The 25,360-nt window shown below is 43.6% G+C and overlaps 1 protein-coding gene across 7 annotated transcripts in view; it reads right to left on the bottom strand.

Moving 5' to 3' along the window:
* EVL (Enah/Vasp-like) overlaps positions 1-25,360 on the bottom strand; it is a 161,748-nt gene that overhangs the window by 66,250 nt on the left and 70,138 nt on the right. For 6 of the 7 annotated variants that reach the window (XM_075426522.1, XM_075426523.1, XM_075426525.1 and 3 more), the window contains exons 2-3: positions 12,169-12,337; positions 4,900-5,077 (exon numbers count right to left, since the gene is read on the bottom strand). In XM_075426522.1, coding sequence (XP_075282637.1) covers positions 4,900-5,077; positions 12,169-12,337 — 347 coding nt within the window. Of the gene's footprint in view, positions 1-4,899; positions 5,078-12,168; positions 12,338-21,083; positions 21,198-25,360 lie in introns of those variants that run through there. The other variant, XM_075426521.1, reaches the window with a different exon arrangement.

The raw sequence follows: 25,360 nt of genomic DNA, 5'->3' as shown, positions 1-25,360 counted from the left end.
TCTGCTGTTGGATGAATCAATGCTTTATTCTTCTATTTCTCCCCATATTTTGGAGGGCTCAAAGTGTTTTACAAGGAACTTCCTCCCAGCAATACACAAATGCAGTCATTTCTGGACAAGGATAAGAGCAGAATGACGGAAGGAATGGAAAAAGATCTCAAACTCTGAAGAACTTCATCAAATCCAATTTATGGGGAAGAGGGTTGGAGAAATACATGTCAAATAATCCACAGTGGTGGAAGAGAAAAGCCAGCAGATCTGGTAGTCAGAAGAAGAGGGGTGAGGGGCAATCCTTCCGACTGCCGAAATGTCCTCCTTGCAGAGCTAAAGCTGGGTCTGTGAAGCTCCGTGTCGGAAGGCACAGGGCTGGCCTCTGCACCCTCTGTGACCCACGTGTCTGCATTGTGTGGTCCATAAGCCACTTTTCTACTCAGAACATGAAAATGGCTTTCGTACACACAAGAAAAAAAAAATATCCATTTTCTTCAAACCGCTCCCCTACTATTTCATGCTTTCCTCCAACTTCTCCCTTCTTAGTCAGACAAGGCAGCTGACCTCTTTAACCATGATGAACTCTGCAACACAGCCCTCTGCATAAGGCTTTCCAGCACGTGGTGTTTACATTCAGAAAGACGATTTTCTTGCAATAACTATCCAAGTCCCCAGAGCAAAGACATCAAAAGAAAAGCAAAAGTCCATAATGTGTTGTATTCACTATGTCATAGGCAGCATTTACCAGCACATTGCATAGATCAGACTTTCAATACTTCTCCAAGAGGCACCAAGTCTTTAAGCCCTGGAAGCCCAAGATGCCCTCAGAGCTGGTCACACCAAGCCACAAAGCTGAGCCGCTGCTGCCTTCTGCAGCACGCAGACGTGCAGGTGCTGTCAGGGAGCAGCAGAGAAGCCAGGACAGCATCTCAAGTGAGCAAATAAAGAATGAAAGAAAAGAAGCTGTTGCTTTGCCTTGTCTCCAACGATTTGGGGAGAAAGAAAGGAGAGAAAACAGCCTCATTCCCTCTCTCAGGGAAGTGTAACCACTCACTGGGAGAAGCGCTCAGTGTACAGGCTCTGTTAAGCCTTGCAGAAAGGGTTACCTTCATTACGGGCACCACCGGCTTTCCTGCAAAATTATGCCAGGGAAGAACTCACCCATTTTAGCTTACTGATATCCTCACCTTGCATCCTGCACCAATAACCGTGCTGTGCTGAAACCAGTCATTGCATTTGTTAAATCTAAAAGGATGTAAGCCCTGAGGAACATGAACCTTGCCTGTTTACCAAGCAGCCAACAGCCTGCGGGCAGGATCCGTGCAAAATGCTTTTCCTGCAGTATCCCTGGGCAAGAAGGGATGATGCTCTGTCCCCAGTGAAACCTGCCTGCAGGTGACAAGGTAAGCTGGTGACACTCCTTATGTCAAGTAAATTATACCAGCAAAAGGTCTGGCTTCACAAAGTGGACACCCATGAAAGAAAAACAATTTAATGGGAAGTCATTCGTCATACTAATGGCCTTACTAAATGACACCATTAAAGAACTGTAAGCAAGAGATTGGTAATGAGCAAGTCAATGTTATCATTTGCTCTCATTCTACAGGCTGGCTCAAGACTAACTGCAGTTTTTATTGTAAAGGAGAATGGATTAAAGAGACTTATAAGGAAATCAAAGTAATTAGGCATATAAACAAGCTGGCAGGTAAACGATTGTGATTCAGTGAGGCAACTGTCATCCTCTAAAGGAAGGATGGTACACGTTTGTATTATTAGTTTCTTTTCACTCTTCTTTTATCTCACTTCAGATTACTCCTCACATGATCACTAGCATCCTTACAGAGCACCAGACTGAGCTGAGTACGGCCACGCGGCAGACGGCCAGCCCTCCCCGCGGGTAGGAGTACGAGTTTGTCCACTGCCGAAATGGGACTTCACAGCAAGTTTAGACTATGGCTTTTCTCCCAACTTTCCCAAACTTTGGGACATCTGACGCCTGGGAAGAATCCCTCCCCAGGGATGATCATGACAGGCAATCCAGGTTAACACAGGCTGGATGTAGGATCTGGTCCAGCCCACTTAACCTTAGGCATTTAATGAAGCACTCGGTTTAGTTTTCAGCAGTGCCTCATGTAGTCAGCACAGGGAGATGAGTGCCTGCGGTGAATGAGCTCAGGTATTGTAGTCTCTTTCATGAAGAAGTGGGACAGTACAGTAATTCTAAATGCTAGTTCATAACTGTGTATTCATTTGAAATGACTCATTCATTTGAAAGTCAGCGCTGCCTAAAAATTATTTCCAACTCCCCAAAACATGGACTGCTACCATTTTTTTAAACTAATTCAGCTTAATGTGCCATTCAGAAACCCACACCATTGCTTTGCGACTAAGACTGGTTATTTTGCCAAAGGTTGCAGTACTCTGACTCCACATCTGCTGAAGATATGATGCAGTCTCAGATTTTCTGCTGTAGTCTACCATGATTAATTTTAGTCTATGCAAGTGGGCGGCAGAACAAAGGGAGATGTAGTCATGGAAGCTAGAATTTGTATCAAACTACGGGAAGATTAGCAGTACCTAAACACTGTAACGTCTCAGCAGGGAATATATGAAACAAGTAAACATTAGAAATAGCACATCCCAATAGGGCACGTAGCATATCCCAAACTGTACAGCTAGCAGACAGATAGGGTATTCTGTACTAATGATGTGCCAGAGGGAACCTCTGTTCTACTCTCTGGTTTTGGTTGAGGATTTTATTAGTGTGTGAGCAGTTCTGTGCATATAAATGCACTCCTTACAGCTGTCATCCAACTGCATCAGCACATGAGCAACTTTAATACATGGATACATAGATATAATAAATGCACTTTTTTCCTAATGATTTTTCCGTATGAAAAAGGAAATCCTAATGCAGCACGCAGGCAGCAGAATGGACGGAGTATGCAGGCAGTGGCTGTGTCTGAAAAGATGTATGGATATGTGTGTTTGTGTGAGCTTCTGTTTGCATTAATTCATACCCACAAACACTTACGTGCTATATGAGCCTAGAAGAGCAGATCTGAAAAAACATTTTATGCTTTATATCCATTATGTACTTTTGCTGTCAGCTCGCATACTGAGATCATTGCAACAACTGGGACACTTCTGATGACACAGAAGTCCTCAATATAATCTAGTATTAATTTGTAGCTAATATAATTTTAAAGAGAAATATTTATGGAAATAAATTTTGTTTAAAAAATAAATTTTGATTAAAATGAGTATTTTGGGAATCTGTCTCATAGAATCATTTTTTTTAAAAAAACACAGATGTTGAAATTCCCTTTAAATCAGTTTTTGACAAGCTCAGCTGTAAGGAATGGGATAACTGGCAATCTCTGAAACTTCTAACGCTTTATGTATGAGAGAAAAGGGGTTGTTGAAGATTGAACGTTTACCAGACCATTTTTTTTTCTAGAAAAGAAAGTAGGAAATTTTTTCATCTGTGACCAAATTAATGTCTATCTACGCGACATTTACAAATTTTAAATGTGAGCCCATGTTTATCATGGGCTGGATCTTATGTCTGTAAAGCTTCTAACAGACTTTGGTGTGCTAAGCAAAGAATAAAAGTACACCCCCAAAATGCAAATTTTTATTTGCTGTATATTCATAAACTTCTCAGAAATCTAATAGGCTTTTCAAGTACTCAAAACTACTTTCTTAAAAATACTTCTTGTTCTTTGCTAGGAGTAGCTCACATAATGAAAGTATCCACTTTAAGATACTTTCTTTCATTTTAGCCTTAGAGCAATAAACTTTCATCTCGAGACGCCTGTTTCCACAAGGCACCTCCCTGGAACAACCTCAAAATCCTGCAAAAAAACCACTCCCTTTGATGGGAAGAAATGGAGGGGAAAACCCCCCCAAAACTTAAGGGCTTAATAGGATGAATGGAAATAGCAGAAGAAAAAAATATGAACTTTTATAATACACCTTTTAGTAAGACACATTTGCACATTGGAGGCGGTCAGTCGACAACCTCTCTCGAGAGCTGCTATCCATTGCCAGTGAGCAGTGCAGTGAAATCTGGACAGCAGCAAGTGATGTAAACCTTGACTCACTGTGTTTTCAAAAGGAAAACAGGGCTGTGGTCTGTATTTTGCAGGAAAAAAGACACCACATAAGGACTGCATTCTGTTCCCAGCCCAGAGAAGTCATAGGTGTGTAACTGAGGACAGTACTTCATTCAGATACCACAGACCAGAAACTGGTTTCCATTGAGAAACCAGGACTTTATTTTGGGCCTTTGTCAAGCTAGTGCAATGACAATTTCACAGAACAGTAAACTTCACCACCAACTTCAACTGCGGTCAATATAGTACTTGGGAACAACATCAGTCAACGTCCAGAGTATGAGCCTTTGCAGTTTACCTTATGGAATAATCGAGATGCCACACACTCCTCTTTCTGAAAGCTGGCCCACAAGAGCCAGTGGCTGTAGCTGACACCCAACACACTGGAATACTAGCTCTGAGTTCTACCTTATAAAATGTTGCTAATTTTACTCTATCTTCTGTTTGTTTAAAGCTGTATTCTGCCATCTTACATGTAACACAAGACATACACAGATCCACATAAAGCAGTGGGGCACTCTGTCTGCCGAGGCATTCCCAAATAACCACTGATTGCCTGTCATGAGTTAAGGCACCATGAAACATGAGAGGGAAGGCAAATAAAACCTGAAAACATGCACAATTCATACCACTGCAAATGCTGATCTAATGGCTGCCTACCAGAGACCAACTTTTTTTTGTTAGAACGTGCTTTATAATGGCACACTATGCAACACAATTTAACCAGGTGATTGATAACAGCATTTTAAGAGTCACAGATTAATGCAGAGCATAGTAGCTGCTAATTTACCTCCATCTTGTGAGTTCATGATATTCAGAGCAAACAGCATTGCATTGGAGAACGTGGTAGCCTCTTCTTTGCTTGCAAAATTCAAGCCATAGACTTGCCGTGCATCGCGCCATTGATGAAAGGTAGGTGTTGCTTGATTGTACTTCAGTCCTTTCACAATTGAATAATTAATCACTACCTGCAATTTGAAAGAGAGGGGTGACGATTAAAAATAGTTCTGTTTTCAGCAGGAAAAAACCTGAACCCTTTGGTAAATGTTAAATAAATTGGTAGCGGCAATTCCTATGGCAGCTCCTACATGGCTGTACAGTGAGGCAGTGAGTGTTTCAATGACAAGATCCACATCTGAGGGTGAGATTTACAACAGTTCAATTCAGCCTCGGGGACTTGCAAGCTGGTTTTGCAAAATCTATTACCTGCGCCTCGTGTTTTCTACAGCACGTCCGCAGGATACAGCTGTGTGGATCCTGCAGCCAGATGTCAGGAGCCAGGGCCAGCAGCTGTTGCCATCTTTTAGGGGATGATCATGCACAATTGTCAGAAAAAGAGCCAGAGAGAGCTCTTGGCACTAACCCTGCCCTACAGCAGATAAATGTTTGACTCATTGCATCTGCTCTGCTTTTCTCCTCCCAAGTGCCTGAGCACCACCAGCTTCTGATGTTGAGAGAGTTTTTTCTCTAGAATCAGACAGGCAGTGAAAAAAACAGACAACTAAATATTTCCTCTCCCACCTCCTCCCTTGCTGTACTCGCTATGAGTTCCAGGTAAGAGGTGACTGCAGCAGAAGGGTGTTTCTGTATGTTATGATCTAATCTGCTAAATACTGTGCCCTCTTAATCCTTAGGCAGGGCATACGGGGCATCCAGCTACACAGTACATGTGGGATCTGACCAGAAACCTCCAATGCTAAAAGCATAAGCTCAAGGTGGAAAGGCAGGAGTGTCGACTGCAGCACTGATAAGCCAGACCCATGGCAGAGACAGCACGCCCGAGATACTCGTCTGCGGGCTGACAATGGCACTCTCTTGTCATGCAAATTGAAGAACCAAAATGCTGACAGAAAGAATCATAATTATTCTCATAAAAAGGCACGGTGCAGTTGAAAACAGAGAAGGAGTGGGAAATGGAGGCTCCCTCATCGTCAGCCTGCAGAGGCTGGGGTCTGTAGTGAACCAGGGACAGAGAAACTTAAACTATGAGCAAGTAAAGTCTGAAGTTCATTATATGGAGACCAGCAAAGAAGCCACTACACCAGTAGGTAATTACAGATATACCCTACTTCTATAATGCATTTACTTACATGAGTCAGCATTAAACAGTAAAATAGCAGATAGTCTTTAAAAACTTAGTCTAGCTTTGGGCATAAATTATCCCAAAGTTTATTGAATGTCAGGTATCCGGTCCAAGTGTTGCTCTCAAACCAATATCGTTATTAAGTTTCCATGTAAATGCACTGGGTGGCTATCAGACTTACACTGCTGGTTTTTTTCCACATTTCATAGAGAGATTTCTGACCTGGGAGATGAAGGGCAGCCTGTGTTCACAGAATCACAGAATCACAGAATCACAGAATAGTAGGGGTTGGAAGGGACCTCTGTGGGTCATCTAGTCCAACCCCCCCGCCGAAGCAGGGTCACCTACAGCAGGCTGCACAGGACCTTGTCCAGGCGGGTCTTGAATATCTCCAGAGAAGGAGACTCCACAACCTCCCTGGGCAGCCTGTTCCAGTGCTCCGTCACCCTCAGAGGGAAGAAGTTCCTCCTCATGTTCAGACGGAACTTCCTGTGCCTCAGTTTGTGCCCATTGCCCCTTGTCCTGTCACTGGGCACCACTGAAACCACCACTGGTTCGGTACACCAGCTTCCAGGAGTTGGCCCCGTGAAAATGGGAACTGCATCACCAGCATGCTGCATGGAAAGCCACCCACGCCAAGCAGAATGACGTGGAAACCATGCCGCTTCAGTCACAGCAAAGCCACAAACTCTTACAGCTCACAGCTTAGATGGCCCTTTTCTCTTGAAACATGGTGACACCATCCCCATTCTACCACTGAGCATGGGAGAGCCTGTTCCAATGTTGCTCATATTAAAGGTGCCTCTGGAGCATCAAGTAGGCTCATGCCTGGATTACTAACCCAACAGTTTTAACATGTACCAGTTTTTAAGTTTTCCAGCCACTTCTGAGTAGCTTAACCAAGGGAGGGCACAGCCAGTATCTTTGAGGAAATGTTTAGAAAGACTGTGAGCTTCTACTGGGCTTTGCAAAGTGACTATTTCTCACCTGCTAAAAGAGCCTTCTGTTTCAAAGGACAGCACTATTAAAGTCCAAAGAGCACCAGAGGGTGTACTGCATTTGTATAACAAAAGACAGAAATTGTAAAAACGTATGCCAAAAATCATTTAACAGAAGCCAGGTCAACTGTTCAAAACCTGCTTTCCCAGAACATTGACTTAAGGAACTCAGAGAATCCACTCTATACTGAGAGTTTGATCCCTTCAGTCGAACAAAGACAGAATATGAATGTTGACCTTCATTAATAATCAGGGTGCCTTGTATAGAAGGCATATGAAGACATGTAACATTTTGTCTTCAAACACAAAACAGAGAGTTTAAAACTGGGAAATGAAACACATAATAGCCAGAGTTTCATTTTATCTCCTTTGGCTAATGTTTCTAGAAAGCAGAAAAAAGAGAATAGGATCTCCTGCTGTTGTTAAGAACAAGTGCACACAGGTATCCGGTACAGATGGTGTTGAGACTCTGCAAGGCACATGATGATAACTTAGTGCTTCAGAGCAGTAATTAAAACAAAGAAGGTCTCCCTGTTAGGAGCACAGGGGTTTTTTTTACAGGTGTTTCTAAGGTATCTTTACTCTGAAGCTTCAGATGTCAGTAAGATAGCATCTGCCATGCTGAGCAGACCAACAATTCATCTTTTAATCTTCCGTGGTAGTCTGTAATAGGTGAATTGGAGAAACTTACTGGAAATCTCGCAGAAATAAGCCATGGATTTGTCCATAGCAAACAGTTCATCCTATAACCCTTCACCCAGAATTGTCTCAAAAGCTGAAATATGACATTTTATGTGCCTATTTTTTCCTTTTCTAGCCATTTCTAGTATTGTCTACCCTCAAACAAAGTAGTCTTGTTACTGATATAAATGTCTGTGTTGTTTCAAACCGTGTTAAATTCTGGCTTTCAATGATCTCGTATGGCAAGCAGTTTCACAGACCCGTTGTGCATAGTATTAACATGTTGACACCTTTCCATGTTCCCATCACTATAATGTTAAAAAAAATATTTCCTTCACTTTTGCCTGGTACTCTCCTTCATCCTTTCATCTCAGTTTCAACTGTAGGCTCTCTAGGGGCAGGCATGGAATTTTGGTTTCTGTTAAAAAGCTCACAACCGAGAAGCCCTTCCCTTTGACTGCAGCCTGTAGGCTGCCGAGTTATAAGCTGCCAGCAGTGATGATGGTGGTGGTTGACAGGACTCACAGGAATGGGGCTAGAAGGGATTGAGGGGGCCTTAGGGCCATATCTGAGGTGTAACCACAACCACGATCATGGGAAGAGCTCCCACACAAGTCTTACCACCCATACTCTTGTTTATTGAACGAAAAGAAGACATTTGCTTGTTTCTCCAGAGGATGAAATGGTTCAGAAGTTTGCTATCAGCTTGGGGTCTGCCGCACTGCCAGCGCTCAGATGTCTCATGGGGAGCAGTTATATGGTTGCTAAAACAGGGAGGATACGGCGCAACAGCTAAAAACTGTTACAGTTGAGGTCAGATGCTTTACTTCTGTAAGTAGGCCCAAACCTGACCAACTTCTAATAAGTTACAGTGATGAATAATTGGTTCTTTATTTCTCAAAAAATGTGGTTTAGTTTATAGCCCAAGAATGCTGTCCCTGTTTTAGTTTTGCCTTAGGCTCAAATGTAAATGGCCCACCTTCCCCAAGGCCCTGTTTTTACATTCGCTTCTTAGCCACATCAACACAGTGAACTCTCAGGAGATATGACTCACTTTTGACTTGCACTCTCCTCCCTGCCTGTTTGTTCAGCACGTGCCATTCGCTGATGAGATCACGCTGAGCTGAAATCACTTGATGTAAAATTACAATTTTAAACCCTCAGCTGATTAGGACTCCAAACTGGGAAGCTACTGCTTGTCAGCTAAGCCATAAAGATGGACCACTTGTAGTTTTTAGCTTTGTGAACTTCTTGCATGGTGACTGAAGCTAAAGCACTTCACCTTTACAGCAGGCTAGGTTACAACAGCTGGCACATTGCAACGTGGGGGTTTGCGTGCGACTGTTGGGCTTTGAGAAAATGAAGGCTCCAAGGAAACATCAAAGTTCATGAGGTCAAGCGATAGTAATACTGATCTGGCCTTAGCTTCAAACCAGTTCTGGCCTCTGTGGCCACTTCAAAGCTTCACAAGTCTTATTCTGGTTTTCTGAAGATTACCACTCATGCCAGCATGAGTCTACGCAAACGTGCGTGCCTGTGCAGAGCTGAGAGGAAAACTCATGCACTGCTGGCCTGTCCCTCTGCACTGCTGCTGCACGCCAGCACATCAGGAGCGCGGCACCCAGACGCACAAGGACAACGAGAGTTCGGGTGACCGCTTCCCGGCGGTGAGAACGATGATCAAGTTCTGCTGCTCTAAAAATCATATTCCTTTGCGGTGAACTTTTTAGACACCGTCAGCTAGAGAAGAAGATAAACACAGATAAGGTAAGCAGAATGGGAAGGCAGTATCACAAACTCTAACATGTGCACCAAAAAAGGGCTAGAAAACAGTAAGGCAGTTAGACAAAGACCACAAAAGGAGTCTACAAAAGAAGGTACTTGAAAAAAAAAAAAAGAGGATGAAAATTAAAGAGAGGGGTTATTAAAGGTGTAATATACAACAACAAAAATTAAAAGAGAAACACTGAAGGCAGGCAGGGGTGAAGTCATGAAGATTACTCTAGTCTGTGCCTTGCCAAACAGTATGTAATAAAACTTAAAATTGTTCCTTTGTGGTATTGTTGTGTTACATATTTTACACTAGTTTCTCAGCTTTTGGAAATCTGTGTAGCTTCATTAGCTTCATTACATGCCAAATTACATATTAGCTGAAGATTGGTCCTTTTCAGAAAAATATGGCTTTCCTGGCAACAGCTTTTACTAAAACCTCACTTTCAGTGTGATGTAGCACCAACTGAGACCAAGCATGAAATGGCTTGTACAGAGAATTATTTTAACTGAAATTCATTTTTGTTACCATTAAATGCAAATACTAAGCAAGCCTAGCAAGCTTATGATTCCATGTGAGACAATCATAAAATATATTAAATTCTGAATCTTGAGACTTTCAGAGCGTTCCTTTTAATATTACTATGCTACGTTGTCATGAATTTGCTCTATTCATAATACTGGATTTCTGTAATCATATTTAAGGTGGATATTTTCTTTTAGACAGTTTTATGTGACTAAGGTAACCTGTGCTTTTTTGTTTGCTTGAGGGAGGATTTTTCTTCTTTAAACTCTAGAGAAATATATGCTTCTACGTGTTTCTTCTTGATCTGAGATGATTTTTAAATGGCATGCAGCCTCTTCGTGAATAGGAACATTTGCAAGCAAGTAGAGTGTTACAGTTCATGCAAAACAGGTTTAAAGTACAGACCAAGATTTGACTTTTTAAATTGTACACTCTGATTAAGACAGACCTCTAGTAGATAGTCGCCCTTACATATATATGTAGACATTATGACTTTTGCTTGTTCTACTACAGCCAGTCAGACCCACCTTATGTTGTAGTCACATGAAAATCATCTACATTCACCTGCTGGCTATGTAAAATAAACAGCTAGCATGGCCTGTTACAAAGCAGTACTGGCTTTCACAACTGACTAAGGAGCCATTGTATTTCACTTATTTTTGAAAATATTTTCTATTTTTGAAATGGAACTACGTTAATATATTGCCTTTGCTCTACTGAGAAAGATAAAAGCAGTGGCAAAAGATATGGCAGATGTTTCAAAAGTGCACTGCAAGGAGCTGAAAACCAATGTGCTCAAAACCCCCACCTATACCTATTCTGCTTTTCCTTTTCAGAGTGATGGCTGTGTGCACGGACATTGTAGCAGCATCATTAGCGCTTCTGGTAAGCAACCTGACTAACTTCTCCAGTTGGCCCAAGCATCATTACAGCTTACATCTGGGGGACATCACCTGCATTTCCATGAGCAGGTTGGTCAATTCAATGTTTGTGGCAGCTGAGACGTGGTGGTGTCCCTGCTCCTGCTCTTGGGCTTGGCTTGGCTTGGCTCGCTTTGCCCTGCCCGTCTTTCACCTTCCCAGGAGGCAACACCACTCTCTGAACCAACAGGAAATTAATCACTCACTCTTTTTTGATTCTTCTGCCAGTCTGAGAGCTCGAGGTGAGCACGAGAGGTGGGCAGGCGGGGCAGGCTGGGCTGCCACCATTGTAACAGCTTCACGCCAACACACAGAAGGAGTCCCCAACTCTGAAATTTCTGCTCTAAAACACAAATGGCACTATGGTATAGCGCTGCTACTCCACTCAGATAAATTTTTGTAGTTTAAGGTCTAAACATGACAGTTGGTTACGGACCATCTGATGGTACACGCTGCCTGGCACCCGCGAGCCATGCTGCCAGGAGCAACACCATGGCAGCGCTGGACTGAGCACCGTGCTTTGGTGGCCGAGGGGGCTCTGATCCCAGTTCTGATGATCTAAATCCCATATAACTCCTTTAATACCCAAGGAGGTCCTGCAGACTTAAGCTGCCACAAATCAGATCACAGTGTGTACCCAGGAATTTAAAATGCATTACGAGGAACTAATTACTTATCACAGCAATGTAACAATCACACTTTGTGAGATGGCAGTGCAGAACAATTGATTTATTTTTTTTTTAACATAGTACCAAAACCAAACAAAAAGCAAGTTGGGGGAGCTGAGAGCAAAACCTGCAGAATGAAATAAGACTCATTTCACAAACAAAATGGAGGGGTGGGAAAATAACATTAAAATCTCTCTGGCATCTACCAAAAGTTCTGTTTGCAACTAAGCAGTAATGAAATACGAAACATTCTGTGTGCAAAAAATTATATAACAACTGAATGACTGGAGGAAGCAGAGTCGAAGGCACCTTGCAGGGAGCAGGAAATGCTGCTAGACTGCATTAAGCAGAGAACTGACGGTATCAAACGAGATCAAAGGTTAATTCACAGGAAACGCGACACAGTTACTCACTTGTTGATCTTGCAGTTTAACTCCAACTACCCTGAAGGTGTTGGTGGCCGTGTTGTGGTATATGTTGATTCTGCTGAATCCCTGCTGTCCTGGTTTGATTGGCACCCATTTCTTACTTGTATCGTCATAGACCATAACTGAAGCCCGGGCTTGGCAAATACTCTGTTCACTGGAGAGCAAAAAAAACAAAAACAGGAAAAAAAGCATTGAATTTGCTGCCTACTACTGAAAACATCTGAAGGAAAAGAAACCAAGAGAAATTATCAGAACTACTTACAACGTACGTTTTATAAGAGATCTGCTAATCCTTTGAATGCAATCTGTCTCTTAAATGAAAGCTGGCATGTATGTGTTCATAGACAAAAAAAACTCCAGTATGCTGCTGTTTTGAGCTGATAATCTATTTTATATAGAAATATTAGGCCCTGAGGAATAACCTGTATCACACAAACGTTATGAAATCTGTCCAACAGTATGAATGCTCCGTTTATTTTATGCCCCTATTGGCAAGTGAAGCCTTTCACATTTGCATGAAAACTTAACCAATATTTTACAGCCTACTGACAAAACAAACGTGACATCCATAGCTCAGTTACACATTTAAAACTGGAAGCAAGCAGACCTCAAACCAAAAGCCACGTTAGGTAAACTGAAGAAATCAATTATGTAAATCCAGCTGACGCCTAATACCCAGACCCGCTGACGCACTTAGAAGTCCCGGACTACACGGTGCAAACCACAGAGGAACTCTTTTTTCCTTCATCCTAGTAGCAAAGAAGGTGGGAAAGGGGGATCCATGAATGTCTGCATTTCGGTGTTAAAGTACATGGCCATCATTTTGCATGGCATTAATAACTCTTTTTCTTCTGTAGATTCACAGAAATTCATCAGTTCTCTACCTCTTGCTTGCATATTCGTGACTAACATACGTATACTAGATTCGTACTAAAATACACCCTTCTTGTGCAAGAAATGCCATTGGCAAACACAGTTGAGGTGACATGTCAATATGGATCAGGATTTCAGTTCCCTCTCTCCTGAATTCCCAGCCATGTTTTTATACCAGAGGAAATGAGAGTTCCTTGTACAAAGGACAAAAATGAATCCTCCAGTTTTTGGAGATTTGAGATCTTCAAATGTAACAGGGATTTTCAACAAGCAAATGGTGCATCTTAGGCCTAAATAAAACTGCTAGGATTTATGTCCTGCAAAAATCTGAAGTTCATGACTGTCCTATTAATTATAGACCTATATATATTTACATATACCTCCCTTCCTTAGACCAAACTGAATTAAACAATTATTGGCAATGTAGTATCAAGTGGTAATCCGCTTTGCACACAAATCCTTTTTTTCCCCCTCTTGCACATACTTCTTTGTTTTGGTTTTGCCTCAGTAATGCCTCACTAACATACAAACAAACAAGCGAGACGCTCCTGGGTGGTGCACTGCTGTCATGCCAAATTACACCGCTGGTAAATCATATCAGCTGCTGCAAACCCAAACCCACCTGACCCCGTCACTGTCATCGTTTTAATGAAAGGGAGCACGTACCATAAGTATTAAGAGGATCTGGGTAGCTTACAGCGGCAATTTCCAATCTTTTCTGATATGTGGGTCTCACAAAGATTTCCAAGGCAGATGCATCCCCCCTTGTACACTAAAGCCTACTGACTCTGGCTTGTTTTGTCAGTCACACGTAGCCCACAGACCTCCTCCAGGCTGTGGGTAAGAGTCTGAAAACTCTTCACAACATTTACAGAGGGAGCAACGATGCTGGCCAACATCTGCATAAAGAACAAGGTAAGAAAACTCGGAATAAATTGTATTTTTATTACGTAGCATGGAAACGGCTAGATTCCATTACTAGAGCAATATATTCAGATGAGAAAGGCTAACATTATTTTATTCATACTCTTCAGAATTTATAAAATCAAGCTCATCCACCAGTTGCTGCTGCTTTTTTATGCGAGATACCTGGAGAACAGCTGTGCCTTTGCTGATGTACTTACCCAGCAAACACCTCTCCATCCTTGTTTTTAAGGTAATCTAATGTCTCATGGCAGCTTCTCCATATCCGACACTAGCAGCTGAGGGATTTGAGCTTGCTCCAGCCTGGCTAATCCTCCAACTGGTGCAAGAGCCGCAGACTGGCAGCAGCAGTGGCAGCACTGCCTGCATCCTCCGGACATGCCCGGGGACGCTCACTCTGCCTCGCATTCACAGATGGGGAGGAAAGGAAATGCACCAGCAAAAAGGCAAGTACAGTGGATTAGCCTTGCCATGTGGAAGTGGAATGGCTCAGAATAATCTCCGCTGCAGTCCTGTGGCTGGATGGTGCCCACCTGCCTGCGCTACCAGGTGTCTTGTGCCACCTCCAGCTCTGGAGCTCAGGCCATCAGCTGCCCGAGGCCACTGCAACCCCCTGCCCAGCAAGCCTGTGGGCTCCCAGAAGATATGGTTCCCAGGAGAGTCACAGTCAGCCAGCATGGCACGGAGTCCTCCTCAGGCCTCGCCAGCCACTATAAGTCTCGCTGTACTGAAGTAAACAAGAGCATGCCACTGGTTTCATCAAAGCAAGTCTGGGACTCAATGTTGTCTCCATTTCAGATGAATTTTGGAACCCACAATTGCCATGGGCTCCTAAATTAGTCAAAATTTATTAAATTATCCTTACTTACAAAAAGCAAATGCAGTTAACCATACAGACATGAGGGCCTTAGCATGGCGTTCTTCATAATGCCATATCCAGATTCCGGTGCATACAGCAACTTTGCCTGCAGACGTTGCTGCCATTGAAAACTGCAGCAAAGAACCCCTCTGTAACCGCACGATTGAAATACGGATATAGGCCCCAGGAGCAATATTCAATGCATGACGACAAATTGTTACTGTAACATAAAGCAATGCATCGAGCTCCATCCCTGCTCTCCCTGCAGTCAATGGATGTTTTTCATCATTCATTTAAATGGAAACAGGATTAAGCCTGTTATCTGGCCTCCAGTGAAATAACAGAAACAAAGTACATAAACAAATAACATAAAACAAGTACAGCAAGAGGGGAATCCTTTCCTGCAAAGCACTTCATCAATCTTTCAAAACCTAAAATGCCCCCAGGGACCCACCACTAGCTTGCTGTCTCACCCTAAATGGAGGTGTAACTCTTTATGCCTGAAGACTCTGTACTTGTTCTACCCACAAAAAGAGTAATTCTCCCACTGCCACTCTGAGGGGCTTCCCTGAAAACAGTCCAGAAAACGTTCCTCTTCTAAAGGTCGGAGAGAACCTCTCTTATTACCCTCTGTGGAGTCCATCACTTTAAACATAAATCAAGCAATGCTGATTTCATGAAGCTCCAGCAAAATTTTCTGTTATTTTTGGGACCATATACCATTGATACTTATGTCAACTACACATAACAGGTAATAAATATGGTTTTTCGTGACACTACTGTGCACTCACATTTCTCCTCCATGAGAAGAGTCTGGCAGATACCAGTATTTATACACAAAGTCATGAGTGTAGCTTCTAGAACTTGCCTTATTTTCCTAAGAATACACAAAAGTTACTGAAAAATGGGTATGTGTTCGAGAAGACTCATGAAGTTTCACATACCTTTCCAAATATTACTAATTCCCCTATTGGTTTTTTTTATGTTACATTAACATGCAAGTTGCCAGACTCATCCACCTGGGTTTCCACCATAGGCAATTACTTGCAAAAAAGATAAAAATCGCATCATGGAGAGGTCTTAATTACAACATCATTCATGTTTGTGCATAACATCTACTTCAATGAGCTGCAGGATGCTCCAGGGCAGATTTGAGACATCTTATTTATATGCGGAAGGGAAGGGGTTCTTCCTAGGAATCCCTTCGCACCCAAATCCTAATATCCACCCATATCTATTCTGAAAACACTTTCTTCTCAGTGCTTTACATCTGTGGAAGGGCAAACCTCTGCACCAGGACCACTTGTTTGCCTGAAGTTAAAGCAAATATGCTTAACTTCAGGACTGACAGAAGCACACTGCACTGGGAAATGCATTATTTATGTTTCAATATTACAAAACTACATATTTAAAAAAAAACACATTTGCAGAAAACACTGTTTGCTTCATTTTGCATAACCCATTTTGACCCACTGTCTTTCATCTCTCCGTTCAGGATTCGTCTTCAAAAATTAGCAGATTAGCTAATTTGGAGCTAGCCCTTCTTGAAAGGGTCAATTCTGACCCTTGTTGCCCAGCCCCGGTGAGAGTGGGCAGCCAAGCACAGTGCCTGGGCTTCATGGTGCTTGGGCTGGCCACACAGGTCTGCTGTATCCTCCTTGCTGTGCAAGCTAAGGTGTCAGCAGCACTTCCAGCCCCAAATGAGTCACGTGAAGCTCAAAGGTACCAGTCAAGGTACATAGACTCCTGCATTCGAAGAGAGCAGTCAGGGGCAGCAATGAGGCTGCACTTCAAGACAGTGCTGGAGTGAAGGCAGCTTCATCCAGAAATGTCTCTCCTCTTCCGTTTGTGCAGAACATGAAAATGCAGTCCTTTCTTCCTGGCTTTTAGTAAATTTATGATTACCAAGGTCTCATAGCCAAAAGAGAGCCACAAAGGAATATGGAAAAGATAATACAGGGAGTCTTATGGAAAATATCTCTATTTTTTGTGAATTATCACCTGAGACTTAATGGTGCTGCTTGACATTACCTGGCTGACTGCATGTAACTAAACAGGAGGAGGAAACACAGGGGGAAATGAAATGACAGAAATGACTGTGGAGGTTGGGAGTGGGGGAGCCACGGATCAGTGATAAGTCCTCCTGCTTCACTCCGCCTAGCCCAGTGGGTTATCCAAATGTACAAGCAAAAAGCTCAGCATGGAAGCACAAAAGACCTGGAACAGAGAATAAACAGAAAAAAGGGAGTAAATCATAATGTTTGGATGCAAATCTTTGGTAGAGAGGCTCTGAAGGGTCTCCAAGGCTTTTGTCTCCCGTCCTAGACTGAGAAAAAGACGAGAGGCCAAGCTGCACTGCTCCTCCATTGACCTGTTTTCTCTACTAACAAGGTATCTTCTTATGAATGCAACTTTGGCAGAGCGTGGTACTGAGCCTTACCCCAGGCCCCCCATCCAGCACCAGCCCACCCAGAGGGCAATGGGAGAGGTTTAAAACACTTTCTCCTAGAGCCACGGCAACTTTTGGTGGGTCACCAAATCATGCTCACAAAAGGTGTAACAAATGACGGCAACTAACCAAATTCAGGGTTAATTATTAGCCCACCTAATTCTGTGGGCTCTACTCCAGCATGTCAGCAGGACCAGGAGCCTTCCACTAACCTTTATATTTATAGACACAACTCTTTCCTTGGGGCAGAAATTCACTTAGCATAAGTTGTGAAATCATCCCGTGATGACAGAAATCCAGCTATCATGCTTTGAACCTATCATGGAGATACCTTGTTTCAAGCTGCTCATGATTCTCTCACCTTCAAATGAGCTGTCTTCTGGTATTCTTAGGAAATGCAAACAGATACTTTTACAAACATTTTTTATTTCCATTTCCCATCCATTCCCTCCTCTTTAAATGATTAATGATTAAAACTTATTTTTGACTGATCTGATCATCCTTAGTGGTGTCAGAAAATGCTAATGATACTTTTCCCAAGGCTTATCCTACCTGGGAACAAACTCTCAGCACACAGAACATGCGAGAAACCTCATAAGCCATTTAACACATCTTGCTCTACTTGTCCGCTGAGTCTGTCTACCGAAAGTCACAGTTGTGTGGTTAAACCTGACATGCAAGAAATAGATGTTGATGCTGATTTAAGAAACCAACAGAATTCTCAATGTCAGCTTAAATAGCTAACGTAAATACAAAATCTATATGGAGACTTGTGGTCTCTGTGGTACTTAGTGTTAAACCTCAAAATTAGTAAGCTACAAGTCATGTTCCTGCAGCATTTAAAGCGTACTGCAAACTCTAATGGATTAATTTGCTAAACATTTTAATTGGTTTCACTACAACAAATACAATAATGTCTGCGATATAGGGAAAGTGTTTCAGCAGTAATCTTCACAGACATTTCACCTGACAACTGGATTTACAAAACAAACAACCTGGGAGACCCTCTGAACACAAGTAAGTTAGGTCATCTGGGTTCATATAGAGCATATCTGAGATCTGAGCTCATTACAGATAGCACTTGCTGTAGTGCAGTGGGTCTCCAACCTTCACACCAGAGGTCCACCACTAGAGATCCACCGCCAGCTTTGTGCATGACCCCATTTCTCATTGGGAACCTTATTTCTCCACATAATGTCACTCATGCTTGTGACTCCTTCTGGGACCTCCTTTTTCAGTCTACTTCCCTCTGCAAGCAAACCCACAGGACAGGCAGTGTCACCATCATTCACCCTACCTCTGTCCCACAGCACTGAAGAACTTATTTCTCCAGCAACGCAGCAAGAACTCCTAGCGAAACAACAGCATTTAGCCACTGATCACACTAAAGGACAGAGGAAACCCGTAGAGACTTTACATCTAGATAGGAGCTTTCAACACTCAGTGACGTACAGACATCTGAACATTTTCTAGCAGACATTTAGAAAAACAGTTGTCACAGTTTCATACATAATACAGAGGTGCCACAGCCACTATCTCCATTTGCTTTTCTGAGTCCGATTTCATGGGACCCCTTGAACAACCAACCCATGGACCCAGTGGTCAGAAGTCCTCGATTTGCACCCACTCCAGGTTGCCTGCCTGTGCGGAGGGACCCCCCCAGCAGTGCAACCCTTGCTTCAGTCAGCCTGAAATGAAGCCCAGTTCCCAGAGGAGCTGCTGGTTTTTGGCCTCCTGCTCAGCTTGCACGTACACATGGAAGACCTGCCTTTGGTGCTGCACTTTGGCTGCATCGTCAGCAGGTGATGGGCCTTTTGCACTGAGCATCTGCTGCAGGTGCCTTGGCCATCATCTTTCTCCACTGTTAAACTCCAGCATCTAAACAGACTCATTTTAAATAACTACAATGAAATGGTGCATCTACAAAATTTCCTTCATAAACAGCTCTCAAAAAGACTGACACTGCTAAAAAAAGTCATGACACACCTGCAAGATAAATACATATTTTGTAGAGCAGGAAATGGAAATACTGGTGCCTACAGCATGAGCAAGAATAAGACGAACTCCAGTTCACCTCCACAAGGAAGAGTATTTAAGAGTAACTATTCGTTCTGCTAGCAATCAGGCATTCACTTTGAGCCCTCCCTCATTGCATTGGCATACCCGGTGGTCCAGTACCTGTTGCAGATATCCATTGCAGACACTTCAGCTGTAAACCAAAAAAGCGGCAGCTTATGAGGCACCCAGGTCTCACACTAAGCCAGGACTTTGGGAGACAAGCTGCTAAATTTGGGAACATACATGCAATCCTGGCATGACCAGAGAAACTTGCATAACCTTCTCTCACCCCTCAGTGCTCTTAAGCATGGGAGAAGTGAGTAGAAATACAAAAAATAAATAATGTATGCAAAACGATAATGCAGCGGAAGAGATTTTCCAACTGGGTCTGACTGTCAGTGCAGAGCCACTCAGTTCTCAGCACTGCCAGCGAAAGTCCGTGGAAAGCCCTGACCTCTCGGTGTCTGCCGCTCCACTCAAATAGCACATCCACCAGTCGGCGGAGACTTGGGGCCAGCGGAGTGGCCGCAGACTGATGCCCTTGTAAGCAGGCACATCTGCTTAGTTTATGTTGCTGAGATTTTGTAACTACGTGGTGGAGTTAATTGTAACCTATCACTTTTCTGGTGGTTTTTGCAAACTGAAGCGTGCGAATCTAAATGGTTCTAAGGGGAACTCCAGTCATCAGTATCTCAACTCTACATCTCAAAAAAAAAAAGCTTTAAGAGAACTGCTTTGCAATAGGCACTTCACAGCAGAAGTGTAGTGATTCAGAGAAGTGCCATCGCTGCCAGGCAGCCAGACTCCCAGAGCCATGCCGTGCTCCGGGAAACTTTCCCTTCAGCTTCCAGTGGCTCCAGCAAGGTTGGGTCACTGCTGTCTCCTAATGGAGAAACTCCATTGCTGTGTTAATGCTTTAATTCACACAACATTGCTTTCTGCAGTGAAGTGTGGTTCGCTTTCAGATGTTGCATACCACCTTGAAGATATACTTTGGGAGTTCCTGAAAATAAATATCAAGTAAATGTTTAGAAGTTCCTAAAAATAAATCAAGTAAATGGCCTGTGGAAACACTATGAACCCAATTAGTCAAAAACAGTAAAAATGCAACTTGACTAGATCAGGTTCCTATTAATATCAACTATTTCCCTTCACCCTTAAATTACAGAAATAAAACGAAGAAGTAACTAAACTTGTAAAATACACAATATGCAAAACCCAAAAACTGAACTGTCAAGTGAAAATACACAACCAAGGGCTCTCACTCATGAGCCAGCCATATCCATATTTCAGGAGAACAATACCTTAAACAAAGGCTTTGAAAGATCATAATTATAACTAATGATCTGGAGAGGCAGACTCCGCAGTGAATACAGGAAATCAACACGAAGGTCTTTCATTAAAGCTGGCATTGATTTGCCTTGTTTTCCCTTCAATCCCAGAAGAAATGCAAACAAACCTGTGACGATTGCCCTGGAACCAATGGAGGCAGACCAGGAATGAAGAAGGCTCTCTCTGTCAAGTCACCCTCTCCCTCACTGCCAGGGGATGCATGTTAATGTAGCACTGCCATAAAAGCTTAATTACCATTTTATACAATTATAAATTGTCCTATGAGGCTATAACCAAAACGCAGACCTTCTGCATTTATGACAATACACACTCTCCTTCCCACCCAGTCCCATTAACCCTGGTCAACAAATTCCCCGCCATCCTGCAGAGTGCCCAGATACTTACGTGCCTGCCATGGAGGAGGACCTGGTCAGGTAATCCCGCAGGATTATACGCTCGAGTCCGGCACGTGTGCGTAAACCCAAACAGGCTATTTCACCTGCTTACTGAGCAGAAGACAAATTTGGCAGGGAGACAAGCCAGGAGTCCCTGCGAAGGCTTATAATCAAAACAGGAAAGGGAAGCGCTGTCGAGCTAGCAGAAGGGCAGGAAGTAACACTTACTTGTACGGCAGGGGCGGGGAAGGGACTTTAAAGAAGAAATGTATTCTTTCTTTCAGCTGATTTACCTAACGAAAGCCCAAACAATATAGATGAAGATTAGATGCGCCACCTTTGCCTCATTGGTGGCATGGATATTAAAAGTATTTCACTTATTTTCTCAAGGTACAGGTTTGCTGTCCAAGAAAAAGAAAAAGCAAACAAACCTCAGACCCAGAAAAAATTGCTATTACTCATTTACAGCATGGGTGTTAGCATGGTGCTGAAGCAAACCCAGGGGCCCCGTCGGTACCGAGGGCCCCGTCCTGCCTTGCCACCAGCCTGGCATTGCCTGCTGGATGGCTGGGGGCCAGCTCCAGCCCAAAATTTGAATTAGCGCAGGACGGTGCCCGGGCTACTGCACCCTGACTCTCATCTCCCACGGCAACACAGACTTTGGACGGGAGCTGCCTTACTCTGGCTAACTTGGGGTCCAGCCCAAGGAAACCTTTTTTTTGGTTGCTCTCCAACCCTGTCGTCCTACATGGGGTATCACCATAAATACATAAACTAAGAAACACATCTTTATGTAAGGAGGTAATCAATCAAGTAGCTTATAGAAGGACAAAGGAGAAATCTCCAACATTTAAAAAACAAGTCAAAATTTGCTCCAAGGGGTATGTAAGCAGTGCGTGCTCTCCCTCCATAGCCAGCAGCTGGGAGAGCCCCTGTTTGGCTCAGCAGTGGGCAGGCCCCCAGCCAGCCGGTACCTGCAGACAGCAAAGATGAGACTTCGTCACCTCTCCCTGCACCTCTGCCTGCCCTGTGCTCAGCCTCCCACAGACGGCATGCGGGATTTGGCTTGGAATAACCACTGTGGAAAGCACAGCCACAGGGAGGAGGACTCCTTATCTCATGGCTTCTGCTGTAGAAGACATGCAATCCACTATTGCTTTTTGGACAGTTAGTTCTGTGTACCATCCTGACTATTTTCACTGGAGTGTCTTGCAAAACTAAGCCTCCTTGACTGTGCTGTGCCAACAGGAGATCCCTGAGAGACCACCAGCCTTTGTTTCCATCCTGCCATGATCTGCTTATATATGTGTTTGCATGCATCCGCGTTCCTGGTAACAGGGAGGTTGCTTTTGCCCTCCAATAACACTTCCACCTCCCTTGCTATCTCTGCAAGCTCTTCTTTGCCTGCTCAGCTGCTCTGTTAACTGGACATTGCCATTTGGCCACAGCAGTGAGATGGCCTGTTAACACAAATTGAAACTTTGCAAATTTAGGAATAATAATTAAAAATATTGCAGTAAAAATAAATTAGTAGAGGTCTTGGAGAGCAGAACAGCAAATTAATACTTTAGTACTACCTTTCCTGGGGCAAAACTGCAGCGGTTTTGATGGGCTCCTTCTCAGAGGTGACAAGTCCTCAAGACAGAGCAACCTTCTTTTCTCCCCACTCCTTGGTTTGGCCAACTTGTACACATGGAAGTAAACACCCTGCAAACACTGTCCAGTGTTCACCCCAGGGCATGGGTGGATTATGGCATGAGCAGATTAAAAGCAGAGGGAGAACCAGTGCCAGGAAAACACGACAGGGAGAGCTGAATGGACCCTACCGTGTTCTGGTTGCAGGTAGAGAAAGCTGGGGTTTTCTTCAAGTTTCCACACAAAAATATCTTTGGGGGTTTTTTGTCAGTGTGCTCAAAGTTTTCTCAATGCATCTAAATATGTCACCTGTTATCCGTGCTTACACAAACAAGGACAGTGCAAATACAAAATGTAAACAACTGCAGAACGAACCCGCTGGATGGTCAGAGGTCCCGACTGCCTCTCCCGTGCTCACGCCATCACGAGCACTCCGCACCTGATGACTTTACCTCCTTTACCTTAACATAATTTTTAACCCACATTGCTTAAGAAAATGCTTCTTCCATGACATTACTTGAGCCACCCCACGATGCAGCACAGGATCAGCGTGTGGAAGGGGATAGGAAGGTTCGCACTCACTTTTGTGTCACTCAGCATTTTGCTGAGACACTTTGTGCCCACCCGGGCATTACACAAACCAGGAACGGACGCGTTACCTAATCTGAACCCAGTTCCCTAAAGTGCAATGCGAATGAAATACCTCCCTCTTGTAAATCATTGCACAAAATCTTATCTGTCTCACCCACTTTGATCCCTTTGCCCCAATTCAACCTGGAGCAGCCATAGCACCCAGGTAACCTCCCAAAGCACCCCACAAATGGCAGAGCTGCTCCGCTCCTGCTGGAAGCACAGCAGGGACCCGTGATTTCACCATGCAGGCAGCATGTAGCATCCCACGCACACGGGCGCTCTCAGGGAGTCAGCCCCGGAGGCTCTGAAGTCTGTACTAATGAAAGCAAAACCTGCAAGGCCCTGAGGAGACCAGTCCTCAGGAGATCACAAAATCCGTCACGTCCTTGCAGTCGTTTCAGGGTGCAACATACATGTGAATAACCTCAGATACCCGTTCAATATAGCAAGAAGAGAGGAGCATAAGAAATAGGCTGAGTTCGTCAAGGCACACCAGTGCTGTTTCTGTTGGGGAGCAAGAGCTACAAATACCGCTCTACCTGAGCAGAGGAGCAGAGTACTTATCACATTTACTGGTTTTCCTGTTACAAAAGACTACTTTCATGGTCCAGCTGAAAGACCTGCAGAAACCATTGGTGAAATGGCACCTAGTAAACAATATGGGTGTCAAAATGCTGTCGATCTCATGGTTGCTAGTGCATCACCTGTTCAGCTGCAGCTTCTGACTCTTCTGCAGTAAATCTCAGTATGACTGAAGGGTTTCAGTTTTCAACTGATGGGGGAAGTTTAAAACCCAACAAGAAACAAAGTTCTCACTGACATTTAAGCAAAGCCTTTTCTGATGTGTTTTATTTTAATGCCTTTTTTTCTGTTTAATGAAACATTTTATTATCACATTTCTAAGACTTCAATTTGGCTGCATTTTCCTGATACTACACCTTTCCGCTTTGAGATCAGGGTGGATTGTGGCCAGTACCTTGTTTCAGTCAAAAAATCCTGCTTTTCATGAATTTACAACTTGACTTTATTTGGAGTTCCTCTGTATAGCTCATACACTGCTTAGACTACTATTCTACAGTTTGTCTGCATAAGCGTTATCTTACTGCATGTATTGGAAAAGGACATAACCTGAAAAATACATCTCCAAATAACTACAGACTCAAATCGCTAATTGCCCAGCTCAGCCACACTTGATCCACTGTTCTAGGCAGAGGGATGCAGGAAGATGGACTAAGCAAAGCTCTGAGCAGCCTTCTTGTTTCTGTTGTCATCTGTCTGGGATAGATACAGTCATCGATTTTTTTGGAAGGAGAAAGCACTTTGTTGTCAGAATAGTTTTCCTGCTAAACCAAGCAGATACGATTCTCCTTACACACAAATATCAGCTACAATAAGATGAGTTAGACTAATCTGGTTGTAAAGATTTGGTCCTCCTGGACACAAACACCTTCAGGCAGAGCTGAAAACACCCAGCCTCCCCGCAGCTCCCGCTAGCACTGTGCAGGCCCCAAGCACAGCAAAGCACAGGTCACTAGCGACACGTCCAATGTCATGCCGGGAAACAGTGACAGTGAGCGGGACAAAGCCCAGCGCTGCCTCTCAGTACCCCTGTCATAAGCCAAATGAATTTCATTAAGCACTACAGCACACATTCCAGCAGAAGTGCCTCTAATCACCCCTTTGCATTGCTAAAATGCCTCCATGGCCCTGGACGAGAAAGGGAGTGCTTAGAAGGAAACAGCACCCTGGGACAAATGGCAAGTAAGACCCAGTAGCTGATTTCTATCCGGTCCTCACAAAGGACCGTATGCTGGATAAACAGATTGTTGCAGTCATGTGTTGAGATCTGTGTGAGAAGATCAGGATTTCTGAACACAGAAGTGAGGCTTTAGTTGCAGTTATGCGAATATTCCCACAGGTTTCCGAGCAGCACGTCTGCTGGCCACAAACTAGACTTTCATGTCCCAGAGACGTCCAAGTAATTATGCGTTTTCTTCTGGAGAGTTTCACTACCAGATG

This window comes from Opisthocomus hoazin, chromosome 7 (assembly GCF_030867145.1).
Source record: "Opisthocomus hoazin isolate bOpiHoa1 chromosome 7, bOpiHoa1.hap1, whole genome shotgun sequence".
Taxonomy (NCBI): Eukaryota; Metazoa; Chordata; class Aves; order Opisthocomiformes; family Opisthocomidae; genus Opisthocomus; species Opisthocomus hoazin.
The sequence above is the reverse complement of the archived record's forward strand: the minus strand, read 5'-3'. Positions and strand labels throughout refer to the sequence as shown.